General features: G+C 39.7%; 1 protein-coding gene across 3 annotated transcripts in view; it reads right to left on the bottom strand.

The window, feature by feature from the left end:
- myo15ab (myosin XVAb) overlaps positions 1 to 12,843 on the bottom strand; it is a 45,955-nt gene extending 33,112 nt beyond the window's left edge. Inside the window, exons 1-17 of one of the 3 annotated variants that reach the window (XM_014973987.2) lie at positions 12,506 to 12,843; positions 10,302 to 10,415; positions 10,109 to 10,167; positions 9,666 to 9,789; positions 9,460 to 9,555; positions 6,825 to 6,956; positions 5,826 to 5,951; positions 5,676 to 5,753; positions 4,698 to 4,849; positions 4,034 to 4,079; positions 3,819 to 3,943; positions 2,344 to 2,461; positions 2,035 to 2,210; positions 1,004 to 1,088; positions 879 to 911; positions 707 to 788; positions 422 to 552 (exon numbers count right to left, since the gene is read on the bottom strand). In XM_014973987.2, coding sequence (XP_014829473.2) covers positions 422 to 552; positions 707 to 788; positions 879 to 911; positions 1,004 to 1,088; positions 2,035 to 2,210; positions 2,344 to 2,461; positions 3,819 to 3,943; positions 4,034 to 4,079; positions 4,698 to 4,849; positions 5,676 to 5,753; positions 5,826 to 5,951; positions 6,825 to 6,956; positions 9,460 to 9,555; positions 9,666 to 9,789; positions 10,109 to 10,167; positions 10,302 to 10,415; positions 12,506 to 12,739 — 1,911 coding nt within the window. In that variant the 5' untranslated portion in view covers positions 12,740 to 12,843. Of the gene's footprint in view, positions 1 to 421; positions 553 to 706; positions 789 to 878; positions 912 to 1,003; positions 1,089 to 2,034; positions 2,211 to 2,343; positions 2,462 to 3,818; positions 3,944 to 4,033; positions 4,080 to 4,697; positions 4,850 to 5,675; positions 5,754 to 5,825; positions 5,952 to 6,824; positions 6,957 to 8,726; positions 8,834 to 9,459; positions 9,556 to 9,665; positions 9,790 to 10,108; positions 10,168 to 10,301; positions 10,416 to 12,505 lie in introns of those variants that run through there. The other 2 variants (XM_088008490.1, XM_088008495.1) reach the window with 2 other exon arrangements.

The following is a 12,843-nucleotide window of genomic DNA, read 5'->3' as shown; positions in this document are numbered from 1 at the left end:
ATATCACATATAAGTATGTCAACATGGATGGAATGGCTTCCTTCACTTCCTCCGCTGCCATCGCTAAGACAACAGGCAGACTACAGTTCTAAAATGGTGCAGAAAATCAACGTCATCGTTCACAAACTTCTTCTTCTGTTCACTGATTGGTCCGGTCAAAAATCGACTGGAGACAATCCAAGTATAGGGGAGAAATCCCAGATTGTTAGTGAAGCAAGATTTTAATTGAGACCAGGCTAGGTTGAAACCATTCCTTGTGAAACTTAAATTCATAACGTTTCCTAAAGGAACTGGGTTTATTTCTTGGTTGCTTTGAAACTCTCAGAAAGTCACTTAAAAAGAATTTGCACTATGTGCAAGTACAAACTATTACTGATGCACACACTGTCGCTGATGTAACAGTGTGTGCTAGTGTCATTACCCTGAACATGATCCGGATGTAGTGTGTTATGAGGTAGTTATTGATATCGAGGGGCAGGGTCAGCTGAGGGTCCACCTGAACCTTTGGAGCCTGGACCACTGCCAAGCAGTCAGAATGCAGCTCCTCACCCCCTAACAGAGAAACACACACACACACGCACGCACGCACACACGCACAGGAATGTTTATGCAACAGTATGAAATTAGTCAGTGCCACAAATAAACCTCAGTGTTGCATCTTGGCTCAGCAGTGTTATTGTGAGAGCCCAGGTTTGTGTGTGCGCACCTGAAGCAGCCTGCAGCAGGCCAGCCAGCTCTGCAGGGATAGGTAATGTCGTCACATTCACCACTTCACGGTTGATCCGATCCTGCACACAGAAAGAGTTAACCATTGCAGTAGCACATTTAATGCAAGTGGCTAATCTCTCAAGTGAATTTATTTTTGCAGTTTTACTCACTTCCTCCGCCTTCCTTGCAGGCTCCACCACTGTCTGACAATAAGACAACAGCATCACACTTCACACATTTGCTCATTTTTAATTGCTTCCTCTGAATCAGAAAGATGATGAATCTGTGTGCATACCCTCATGTAGCGCTGACGGTTTACAATTAGCAAAACTGCAGAACGTAGCCTGATGAGATATTTCCTCCTCAGAGCAATTTTTTTTCTGTTGGGAAAAGTGTTACCATCATTGATGGATGAATTATGAAAATACAGAAACAGGAATAAAAGCAAAAATGATTTGGATAAATTATAAGCATCATAAAACTAAAATCCCCTTAAGAGACATTGTCATGTTTGCTTTAGCTTAGTTTAGTGCTGCACCATCAATGACAGTCACTGGACTTGGATTAGTGCAGAATGTTAATGGCACTGCTATAGTTTCAGTGCACGTTTTTCACAAAGTGTCATTCGTCCTAATTTATCATAGTTGAAAAGCTATTTCTGAAATATCAAAGAATCAAACTGTTTAGCTTTCACTTTATTGCCTTTTTACTGCCTTCTTACACACTTGACTAAAATGCAAATTTCGCCACTCGCGGTTGTTGTTGCAGGACTGGGAAATCTATCACCTTTGACGGATGAGCACAGCCTGAAGTCCCCGGTCTTATCTCCTCACATCAAGGACAATGAAAGAGGTTTTCCATGAGAAGGTAGGTCATGTTCAGGTCAGTGAAACCAAACTCTTACGCCTAAAGTCCTGAGCTGATGGGTGAAACTTCAGACTCAACTAGGACGAAATCATTAAAACCAGTCGATGTCCAATGCAACAGTGTGGCAGTCGTGTTTAATTTGTTTCAAACTCTTGATCCGACCCTTACTGTATGCTCAGCCCTTAGCAAAATGCTTTGTCACATTATGTCATGTTACAAATATATAAACGTCAATGTGTTTTATTGGGCTTGAATATTATAGACCAACACAAATTTGTGCATAATTATGAAGTGGAAGGAAAATTATGTAATGTAATCTTGTATTTATTTTACAAATACATAAAAAAATATTGTAAAGTTTGCAACAAAAAGCTGTAAATAATATTGTTTTGTTGTGCAAAACACTTTTTTGTATTTTGTACAGAGAAAAGCATCAATTGCAATGAGTTATATAATTACCTGACCAGGTACCCTCTGCAACGGGCTTCAAAGCGAGTTATTCCTCGCCTGAATTTGAGAAATTTCTGCCGAGCAAAACACATGCGAGTGTATCTCTGCAGCACCATGGCAGCTATGTCCAACACACGGTCACGCTTCCCTTCCAGCAGCTGATAAAGCTCCTCTTTCAGGAAAATCTAACAGACACATAAAATGTAAATTTATTGATTTCTACATGTGACACATGCAGCACCCAAGCTCATATTTTATGTGTGTGTGTGTGTGTGTGTGTGTGTGTGCGTGTGTGTGTGTGTTACCCATAGAACTCACCTTGCTGACCCCCACCTGATATGAGCCTTCCTTGACCGGACAGAGTTTGTGAAGCATGATAACACAATTTTCTCCGTCTGCTGGCAGAGGATCCTTCAGACAGAGCAGAGCTTTATACCTGTGGTCAAATGTAACATGGGTTTGATGAGGAAATATGAATTCCAAAGTAAACAAGGAACAGGAAACATAAAGCTGCAGCCTTGCATGTCTGATCTGTGCAAATCTTAGTTTGGCTGCTAATCTGAGAGCTCTTGTTTGGGGCTAATTGGTGTTCTGTGTATTCAGAGTGTTTGGCTGCTTGCTTGGTTTTACTAGCTTCTGCGTGAGTGCTGCTGTAAGTCAAATCACTTTGGCAGCAAACGGTGAGAGGTGCTGGGAGATCAATTGGTTTCATCTGCTTTCCTACTGAGGTAGCTGACAAATGCCAGATGGCTCTTTCAACATGAAGAGATCAGTTTGCGTGAAATGTATTATCTCCAGAGAAAGGCAATAATTACAACGTTTTTGAAAGAGTGGTGAGAGCCACAGGAACATTGTCTTTCAAGACAGGAAGGTGAAAAGGGAGGTTGACAAATACTACAGTATTTTAAATTAATATTTTCAATTCCATCAGAATTAAAAATATTCAGTTTGTTACTGTAATGTGATAAAGTGTCAAACTCCTCACAGGTTTCTTCTGTTTTTACTATTTCAGATCATGGAACAAGCTTATAGATATAACCTGCAGAAATGTGATGTACAGTTTTTCAATTAATATTTCATTTTCAAAGGGAAAAACCAGTCCACAGCAGATTTGAAGGTTTAATCCTTTATTGGCCCAATCTTCTTTGCAGGATTGCCTTAATTTTGGAGAAATTGTGGCTTAATGGGAAAAGACGTTTTGAAGTTGATGATTCAGGTTTCCTAATAGGTTTCCTATTTCCACATTTTGATGTGACTTTCAGAAGCCACCTAATCCTAAATTGCTTCCTGATCTGCACATCAATGAATAAATGTGTTTGTGAGTGATGTTTGAGGAGTATAGTTCTAGTGTAAAAGCACTAATTATGTTAAGTTTAGTTCCACTGCAGGTTTTTCCTGTTTAAGGTCACAATCTAATAGCATTTCAATTAGATTTAAATCTTGACTTAAGCCACATCTAGATGTAAATCCCTCCAGAACATCACTTGAGATTTTTTTGTCACAGCGTTTAATCAAGTAAGTTGGGAAAATTATTTTTATTTTAAGATAAAATAGTTGGCACATTAATTACTTTATCAAGCCATTTATTTATTCCTATTTCATTGTTAATTTTGGCAGGTTCCGTCCTCCATACATAAGATTCAGTAGGGAACACATTTTTAGTGTGTGACTAGTAGCTAATGCAGAGCTACAGAGACCCCAGACCAATTTCAAATCCCCTTTCTACATAAGTACAACTGATTTGACCTAAGCTGCCTTTAAATATGCTCACTGTTAAATCTTCAATAACAAACCTTGACAGGAAGCTGTGAAAGGGCAGTCTTGCTGGATAGCCTTCCTTCCTTATACGTATTGTCTCCATTATGCCACAGTAAAGCAGCTGTGTGTTGACCATATCCATGTCAAACATTCCTGGCTTCTGCATACACAGGTGAACTGTGTATCAGTATAAACTGAATAAAAAAACAACACTGCAAACCGGCACACATCATCCAACTTGCAAATATACCTTATGACGGTTCGGCTTGATGCATCGCACAAAATAAGGGTTACACCTGTCACAGATGGATGACAGTTGATGCACAGATGAGTAACTTATGGCATTATTTTAACCTTTTTGTCTAAAAAGGTGCATCTGTTTTCTAGTGTAGATTTAAAGAGAATAAACTTTTTCTGCAGATAGCCACGAGTTATGTGTCAGTTAATCTATTTAGTTAATAGATGAACATAAAATTAGCATAAGACTGAAAGTGGTCCTAAGATTTTTATTCTCAATTTATGCGAGATGTCAAGTTTTATGGGTTTGGACTTAGTCAGCTGTTGGAATTGTTCACTTGTGAAACAAAACATTCAGAATGTATTACATTAAATAAGGTTATTTTACAACAGATATAAAAGATTAGACCAATGGAAGAAATGCTCCTGCCATCACTCTTCTTTTACACCCTACACTTTGGACACATTTATAAACCCTTTGTCTTGCACTGTCTCATAACTGTTGATGGTGTTCAGCATGACTTATCATGGGTTTCATTTTACCAATGACAAGAGTTCAATCATATTTGCCATTTCGGCTGTGTACAGTTAATGTGAGAAGGCATCCAGATGCCCTTTATGCTTTCAAGTATGAATGTCTGGTAGAAAAAAGCGAGAAGTCTGTAGTATCTACAAACCTTTCCATCTTGTCCAGCAGTTCCTGCAGGCTGCTCTGGAACTTTGCGCTGACTGTGTTGGTCTGATGACGTCGGGCTGCACTGTTGCGACGCAAATTGGAGTGCTGCTGCGTCAAAGACTCAGAATGCTTCAAGAAAAGGCTGGATACCATCTGAACACAAACACAGAGCATGTACAGTTAGCCTAAAAGACAGGGCTTCTCTGGTAACACGAGGATGATATTTGTTAAAGATACCTAAACATTAAACATTAACTATCTGAATGCAGAGCAGAGATTTTTTACATGGAGAGTATTGTAATTACAGTCTGCAGCCTGTGGTTACAGATCACAGCTCACATTGCAACACACCACCACACCTTAAAACATTTTCATAGCCTTTGATGTTTTTCACATTTTGTAATATTACACTCATAAAATCATTGTATTGTTGGAATGGTGCTCTTGTTGTAGGCCACTGGGGCCTTCATTGACCAGCTGGATTAAATGACACACCCTATTTACTCAGACAATGCCAAGAGGTCATTGTGTTTTTTTTTAGTATCACTGGAAGGAAAGCTAAATAGAAATGAATGCTAAACTTCTGAGTATTTTTTTTATTGTGAAAGTTTATAAAAAGCCCAATTATTGTCTTTGCATTTTATAAATATGTGCAGCATACACATACTTGCAACTTTGTGTTGGTCCATTGCATCAAATTTGACAAAATACGTTGAAGTTTCTGGTTTTAATGTAATAAAAATTCAAAAGGCTTAAAGGGTTAAAACAATATTTTCACTCAATTCTTCTAATAAAAACATTTTGTGATTATTTTCAAGTGTTTCTTCCAGAATGCCACCCAAAATGTTAACCAATTTAACTGCTAGTTGAAAGCTAAATGGGATTTTATTTCTGAAAGATTTTAGCGAGGGATGCACTGCTTAAAAATAACAAAATCTGGATTACTCATGAGATGAAGATAGAACTGGCATGATCTTACTCTGTTCCTGCTTTGAATGAAGAGGTCTAAAACATCCTGCCGGACCAAATCGAAGTTTTTGTCCAGGAATTTATGAACCTGTAAAGCACATTGTTGGAGCTCAGACAGAAAATTTAAACCATGAACAAAGTAAAACGGACAGAAATGTACCTGGTAGGTGACTTTCCCTGCATAGTGTTTCAGGGTAAACTCTGGCAATGGCATCTTGGGCCTGGCATACAGTGGATCATTACCATGGTGATAGTGGCACTTCTGAAGGAAGGTATGGTCTGTTGCCTAGTGATAATTGTGGATGGTTAATGGTTGATGTACCATGGAAACCATGTGTCTATAGCAGACATACATATTTGGAAAACTGATTCAGTCTGTCCCTGATGAAATGCTGCTCTTAATTCACAATGAGCTCCACAGACTCTGTAATACATTTATCTCAATATGAGCTCAATCATTTTATCATGTTGAAGTGATGATAGCAGCAGGTAGATAATTAAGTCAGCATGTTTAATAGTTTTATATTGATCTGATCTGGCTATGATACAATCCCTTGAATCATGGAATATTCAACAGAGAAGGCTTTTAAAACTTAATTTCTTCTAAATGTTAAGCATGAATTATTTCAATCAGTTATTGCTCTCAATAGTTCAGTGTTATGACATCTTGCTTTATTCAGACAACCTATAATTAGTTAGACAGGAAAGTGGGTAATGAAAGAGGGTGAAGACAGGCAACTACGGTCATCATGTCGGGAATCGACTCAGCGACGGCCAAAAATGACCCATAAGACAATATTTGTACATTAGTGGTGTGCAGCCCACATGAAAACATAAACAAAAACAAAGTGTCACTGTTTCTAATGATGGGGTCAATTTAAGAAAAGTCATACAATTTTAAGTCGGAAAAAGATAGTTCCAAGTATTTTTTCTACAGCTAAACATGGTAGTGGGTCACTCTTGACCCTCAAAACAACACAAGGGTTAACAGGCTCATGATTTATGAAGAGCTAAGTTTTTACTGATGATTTATGAAGAGCTAACATTTGGCTGTTTCTCAGCACTATGAGACAAAAAGATCAGTGTAAAGATTCTGTGTGTTTATTCAGTGTACTCTTATCCATATTTTAAATGCCAAAATGGGAAACATGTTTGGTACCTGGGGGAAGCCGCACTGGTCGTCCAATATGCGTAGGATCCCATGAGGCTTTGCAGCAATGAGGTCAAGACATGCCTGGTTATTGCTGAAGGGCTGTGGCTGCCACTGGATCTGCTCCCGCATGTATTCCTCCTGCAGAACACCATTCAGGACACAACAACAAAGTTCATGAGGTTAATAAAACCAATAAACCATCACAAAAAAGCATAACGTTTATCAGGTAAGAAAATGTTTATTTTGCCAGGTTTTATCTTTGTGGGTCCATATGATATCCATCAATTGCATTTAATTAAAAGTCCCCCTGTCCCAACCATGCTCTCAAAAGGCAGAAGCTTCTGATAACTTCCTTCTTACAATGGAAGTCACCATATAAATCTTCACATTATGATCTGAAAAATATCTTGGGGACTTTGTTACCAATATTTTTGTTTTGGCTGGAAAATATGGTTTGAACTGAAGCCCAACCTCCACTTTCCAACTGTAACCTCATAACTCATTGGTAGCTTTCCATTGCAGTCTCATTTGTTTATTTCCTCATGGCTTATAAATGTGGCTCCGAGGTTGAGCAGTTGTCTTACAATCGGAAGGTTTAAGATTAGATTTCAGCTTCCTGAAATAATGTGGTCACATGAGCGTTAAGTCCAAATTACAGACCAGTCTCTGCGCAAATGTATAAATGTACATACTTTTATGGATGTGAAAGGATAAATGTGGCTGTCGTGTAAAGTGGTCAGTGTGACTAAAAAGGCACCCAGTTGAACCCAGAAACTGACAGACATCAAATAAAGACACAAACACTTTCCTGTCGGTGTCTGAAGTTAAATCAGACCAAGCTGTTTCAGGTCAGTTAAAAATATCAATATTATTTTCAATATGTCAGAGAATTATTGTTTTTATGTCTTCTAAATCAGAAGTGTACATACTAAATTATTTCAATTTCTTTAAAAAATGAGGTAAAGCACAGATGATGTCTCAAGATGTTGGAAACATTGGATAGGTTCACTGACATATCTGAAATAATTGGAGGAGCACCTGTGGATGTATTTTAAGGCCACAGCTTGAACATGCTGCTTTCTTGTATGACACGATGGGAAAATATTGAGAAATCAATTGAGATATCAGGAAAAGAATCATGGACCTGCACAAGACTAGGAACAATTTACTGAAGCTTGTAGGTTCCAGGTTAAACACACCTACTAGGAGCCACAGGCCTTAGCACAGCTAAAGGAAAAAGTAGGAAAAATATCTACCCTGAACAGACAGCTTGATCTATGTCTCTAGTGACAAAGTGACAGTGTTCTGTCTTTGAATTCACAAAACACCAATTTGTCTCCAACAGCTGCTCTTAGATTCACAGCTAAGCTCAGATTTGCAGAGCTCAGAGGCTCTGTCTGCAGCTTTGGATTTTTTGATTTATGTTTACTTCATAGCTTACATTGCCTCGTCATACCTGCGTTATATGTGACCACAGGTATAAAGCTCTGCTCTGCCTGAATGATCCTCTTCCAGCAGACAGAGATAATTGCATAATCATGTTTCACAAACTATGTCCAGTCAAGGAAGGCTCATATCAGGCAGGGGTCAGCAAGGTGAGCTTTCAAAGCAATACACAAACACCACATGCATGAAATAAAGCTGGAATGAGTTTTGCACAACATTTATAGAGCTTAACATTTATGTTTGCATGTGTGACTATTAGATTATCTGAAAGAAGAGCTGCATCAACTGTTAGAGTGATAGCATGACTGTGTGTTATGGACATAGCTTTGTCATGATCTTGGGTTGTTTGGGATTATATGTTTGTTTCTATGTTTGCACTTTTCTATGCTCTAGTTCTTACTTTTTAGTTCAGTCTTTGTAATCAGCTTAGTTTTTCCTACCTTTCCTATATCAGTGTTTTACCTCAATTATTGTTTACTTCATCCTCAGCTCTTCTCATGTTCTATCTCCTTCCAGCCTGTGTCTCTGGTCTCTCCTCACAGCTGTACCCTGTTTCCAATCATCCATCTGTCACTTGTCAGTAATCAAGCTCCCCAGTACTTAAGACCTTCATTTCATTTCACATACTCCTGGTGTGCTGCAAACTCTGCAGCAACTAGTTTCTGCTTAAATTAGCAGAGAAAGTGGGCTTGTGGAAGTCAACAGAAGAAATGTTAAGCCAAACAAAACTCTCTGCATCATATCAACAACATCTGAAATCTGTATTTAATAATTAGAAAAGAATCTAAAACACCTGACAGTGGATACAAAGCTTTCACTTAACATCTCTTTCAGAATCACTTGGTTTTAAAATATGACTGTTCTCTGCCATTGTTAATGATTTAGAAGAAAATTAGGTTGATGGGGTAAAATTTAAGCCCTGAATGATTTGGCAGAGTCAAAAGGATTTAAAAGCAAAAACCATCCCTGTGGGTATGATCAGGTATAAAGCTGAAAATGAATGAAAAACCAACCAAAGTCCAAAGAAAAACATCTGTTGACATTCAGAAAGTCTGAAAAAGCTGCTGCTTAAGAACACTTACAAAAACTAAAAATAAGTCTGGCTTTGGATAGGCGTGAGATATGTGTGAGAATTTTTTTCCAGTTCAGTGTATAACTTCTTGATCTAGAAGTTTTAACTTGTGATCTCCCTGACCTGCTCCTCCTGGAAGACGACTCTGTTGAAGTAGAATTGCAAAGTTTCATTTGCGTAGTTGATGCACAGCTGCTCAAAACTGTTCACCTGTAGCTCCTGAAGAGCAAAAGAGAAGACATTGAGAGGTGTACGGGTAAGTTAACAGAGGCAAGCTTTAATCCATCACCAGAGGAAAATCTACAGAAGAGATTGCTTCATAACGTGACCTCAAATCCGTAGATGTCCAGTACAGAGATGGAGAGGGCTTCAGTGCGAGGGTAGACCCGTCCGTTAATACGCTCTGTCAGCCAACTAAAGAGCAGCGTGTACAGGATCTTGGCAACAGCATCTCTGTAAAAAAAAAAAAAAAAACACAATAAGGTTTCTATGGAAACAGAAAACTGGGTTCCTATGGTAACAGAAGACATCTGAAAAATCTCCCCCCGGCCCTGAGATCCTTTGTCCTCACATGCCTCAACCAAAGATTGGAAGAGAATATCAAAGACTCTCCACTCCCCCTGTGTATAAGTCTCCTGGTGTAGTTTTTTTTATAGAAGGGTTAAAACAAGAATATTAAAGCTTCAAATAAGACTGTCAAGCATGGTTCAGTTGCAAAAACAAAATGCTATAACCTCAATTCTTTTACTGAGAATTTACTTCAGGCACTCACCTGGCATCTAAAGCGCTATCCACTGTCAATGGAGTGTAGATCTTTTCCCTCCCTGTATCCTGAGGGACAGAGGGGAAGAGAGTTCAAAGACACAAATTGGATAACTAGCACCGCCCTCATGCCGGTATGATAACAGTCTGGAAACATGGAAACATCCTATTAAGGTTGAGTGTGAGGTTGACCATGTGCTTACAGTCATTTTATAAGTGACAGCTTTCTGCAGACTCTCTGGTGAAACCTGCAGCAGCTCGGCTACCACTCTGATCTCCTGTGCACTCACCACCGCCGCAGCCTCCTGGCCCTCAACCTGGACAGAGGCACATACATGCAGCCATGCTGTCACCATCTGCTGTGTCTTTGAAACTGAATGGAGTTTTATATTGCATTACCTTGCAAAGGTATCCATACTCCTGAAACGTTTTCACATCATGCCACATTAGACTGTGACATCACAAACATCAATGCTTTTATTTAATAAAACTGGAATGCTGGAAAGATCTACAGCTCAGGAGATTGCGTTGCAGTGACATTTTTTAAAAAATGGACCTCTGTGGCGGTTTCTCACATCGGCATTAGAAAACAGAGCGGTGCAAAAGAACCAGATAAAAATAATTTGCCATTCGCACCTTGAAAAAGTTTTCCATTGCTTTTATGTATGTACAGTCACTGAGGAGATGGTGTCGCCTGCTCCCTGCTGAAGAATAGTTGACTACATGACATATATTGTGTGGGACTGTACTGCTTTAATTATGCTTTGGAATTTAGACAATTTCCTGCACTGTGATTGTTTGAGGGTGGGATATTGTGCAAAATTGATTTTTTGAGCTTTGTCACATTCTGATGTCATTTTCTAATAAAAATATACCCGGAGTGTTGCTTTGACTCATTTATGCATATTTGAGGAATCCCTGAGTCGCTCATGGTGATTCAGGATGCCTTAATGCCTGAGAGAGCTGCCCGTTTCCCCAGAGCTCCACCTTGGAGCTTCAGCCCTCAGCCAAGTTCCAGCCCTCCCCCCCACGCCCACTCTTCTGCCTTATAGCTCCACCAGAAAGCTGTAACTAGCAAACTCCAGGTGGAACTGCACATCTACTGAGCTCATCATGCAAACTACAGCGCTCCTAAGAACGGTTGTAAACAGCATCAATGGACAGCATAGAGAAGCAATGTTGTGATGATGTGCTGAAGGGGAATTGCCAGAGGTTCTTAAACAGACAGAACAATCTCAAGGTGAAGACGAATTTCTAAGACAAAATACAGCATTTTCATTGTTATGAAAATGCTGTATTTGTTATGATTCATGTCCTGTCCATGCTGTGTTAAGCACTCATTCAGTTCACCTGCCACGCCTGATTGCTTACCTGTTCCACCTGGGCCTGGCCCTACTTAAACACCCCTCAGCCTCTGCTTCCTTGCCAGATTAACAACAGCCACGAGCCAGTAGAGATCCAGCGTTTCCTTCCAAGCCTTCAAGTGTTTCTTCGACCCCTCTTCTGACCACGGATTTTCCCCTCCTGCCAAGCCCCTCACGGATCCCTTCTATTCTGGATTTCTGGACCCTGACCCAAGCTCTGCCTCTTGACCACCGATTACTGCCTGCCCCTCAAAGCTAAGTTTGCTCTCTCTGTCCTCCTGTGTATGACCTCAGCCTGTTATTCGACAAAGTCCCTGGGTGTTGCATTTTGGATCTCCCCGTGGAGATCTTCATTGCCTCCTCAGAACCCTGTTCCATTGGTTTCCTGCATCTCCCTGTCATCGGACCCTCTGTTCCTCTGCTCCACCCGTCCACTGCTCTACAGGTCAGTTAAGCTGAACATTTCTCAGATACCCCTCCTTTATCCGTGCATCACCAGTCTTCTCCCCTCTCTCCTCAGTGCTGTGTTGATCTCTCCTTGAGCAGAAACCAGTATAAGAAAAAATAAACTTTTTCCCTTTTTGTATACTCCTGTGTGTGGTTGAATTTCCGGGTCCCCTCTGAGTGTCCTTACAGTATTTTGATTTATACAGCATTTTCATAACAACTGAAGGTGACATTGTGTCTTTATTGTGATATTCCCCTTTTAAGGATGTGCTGAAAATTTGAAACTTTTCCTTGAAAGTTTGTGTTCATAGATGTACTCATTCTAGTATGACAGAGACTAGGCTATAAAACAATCTGCCCGTAGACAATGTTCATAGAGTCACAGCCACAAAAACTGCAGCTGTGATAGCAGGCAAAAGTGGCTCTATAATGTAGAACTCGGGGGGGATGAGTACAAATGATTTTGAATTGGTATTTGTAAAATAAATAAATAAATGCATTGAAATTGTGGTTATAATATAGACAAATTGTTGAAAATTTGAAGTGGTATGGATCCTTTTGCAAGGTGTGTATGTGTCAGTTTGACTGAGTGAGACCTGATGTGACTGGAAGTAGACATTCCCCAGATGAAGCACAGAGGACAGAAGTCTGTAGATACCATTTTGCTCTTCTGGGGTGAAGCACAGGATGTCCATGGCATTCAGCAAACGCCTGAAATCCTCCCCATCATCCTTACCCTCTATTGTACAGTTTCCTCCCTGCACACACATGAACACACAGACACACAGCTGTCGTCTCATTAGCATCACTGACAATATACTTAACCTCATCTAATTTCATTCTGATTTTAGAACAACTCATCAGCAGCTCTCTGCTTATTTTTGCTAACTTCTGAAGTTCAGTTCTGCTACAGTTCAGAAGACCCACTTCAGTG

This window comes from Poecilia mexicana, unplaced genomic scaffold, assembly GCF_051168715.1.
Source record: "Poecilia mexicana isolate PSO_F unplaced genomic scaffold, ASM5116871v1 scaffold_2, whole genome shotgun sequence".
Taxonomy (NCBI): Eukaryota; Metazoa; Chordata; class Actinopteri; order Cyprinodontiformes; family Poeciliidae; genus Poecilia; species Poecilia mexicana.
This window is presented reverse-complemented; position numbering and strand designations above follow the sequence as displayed.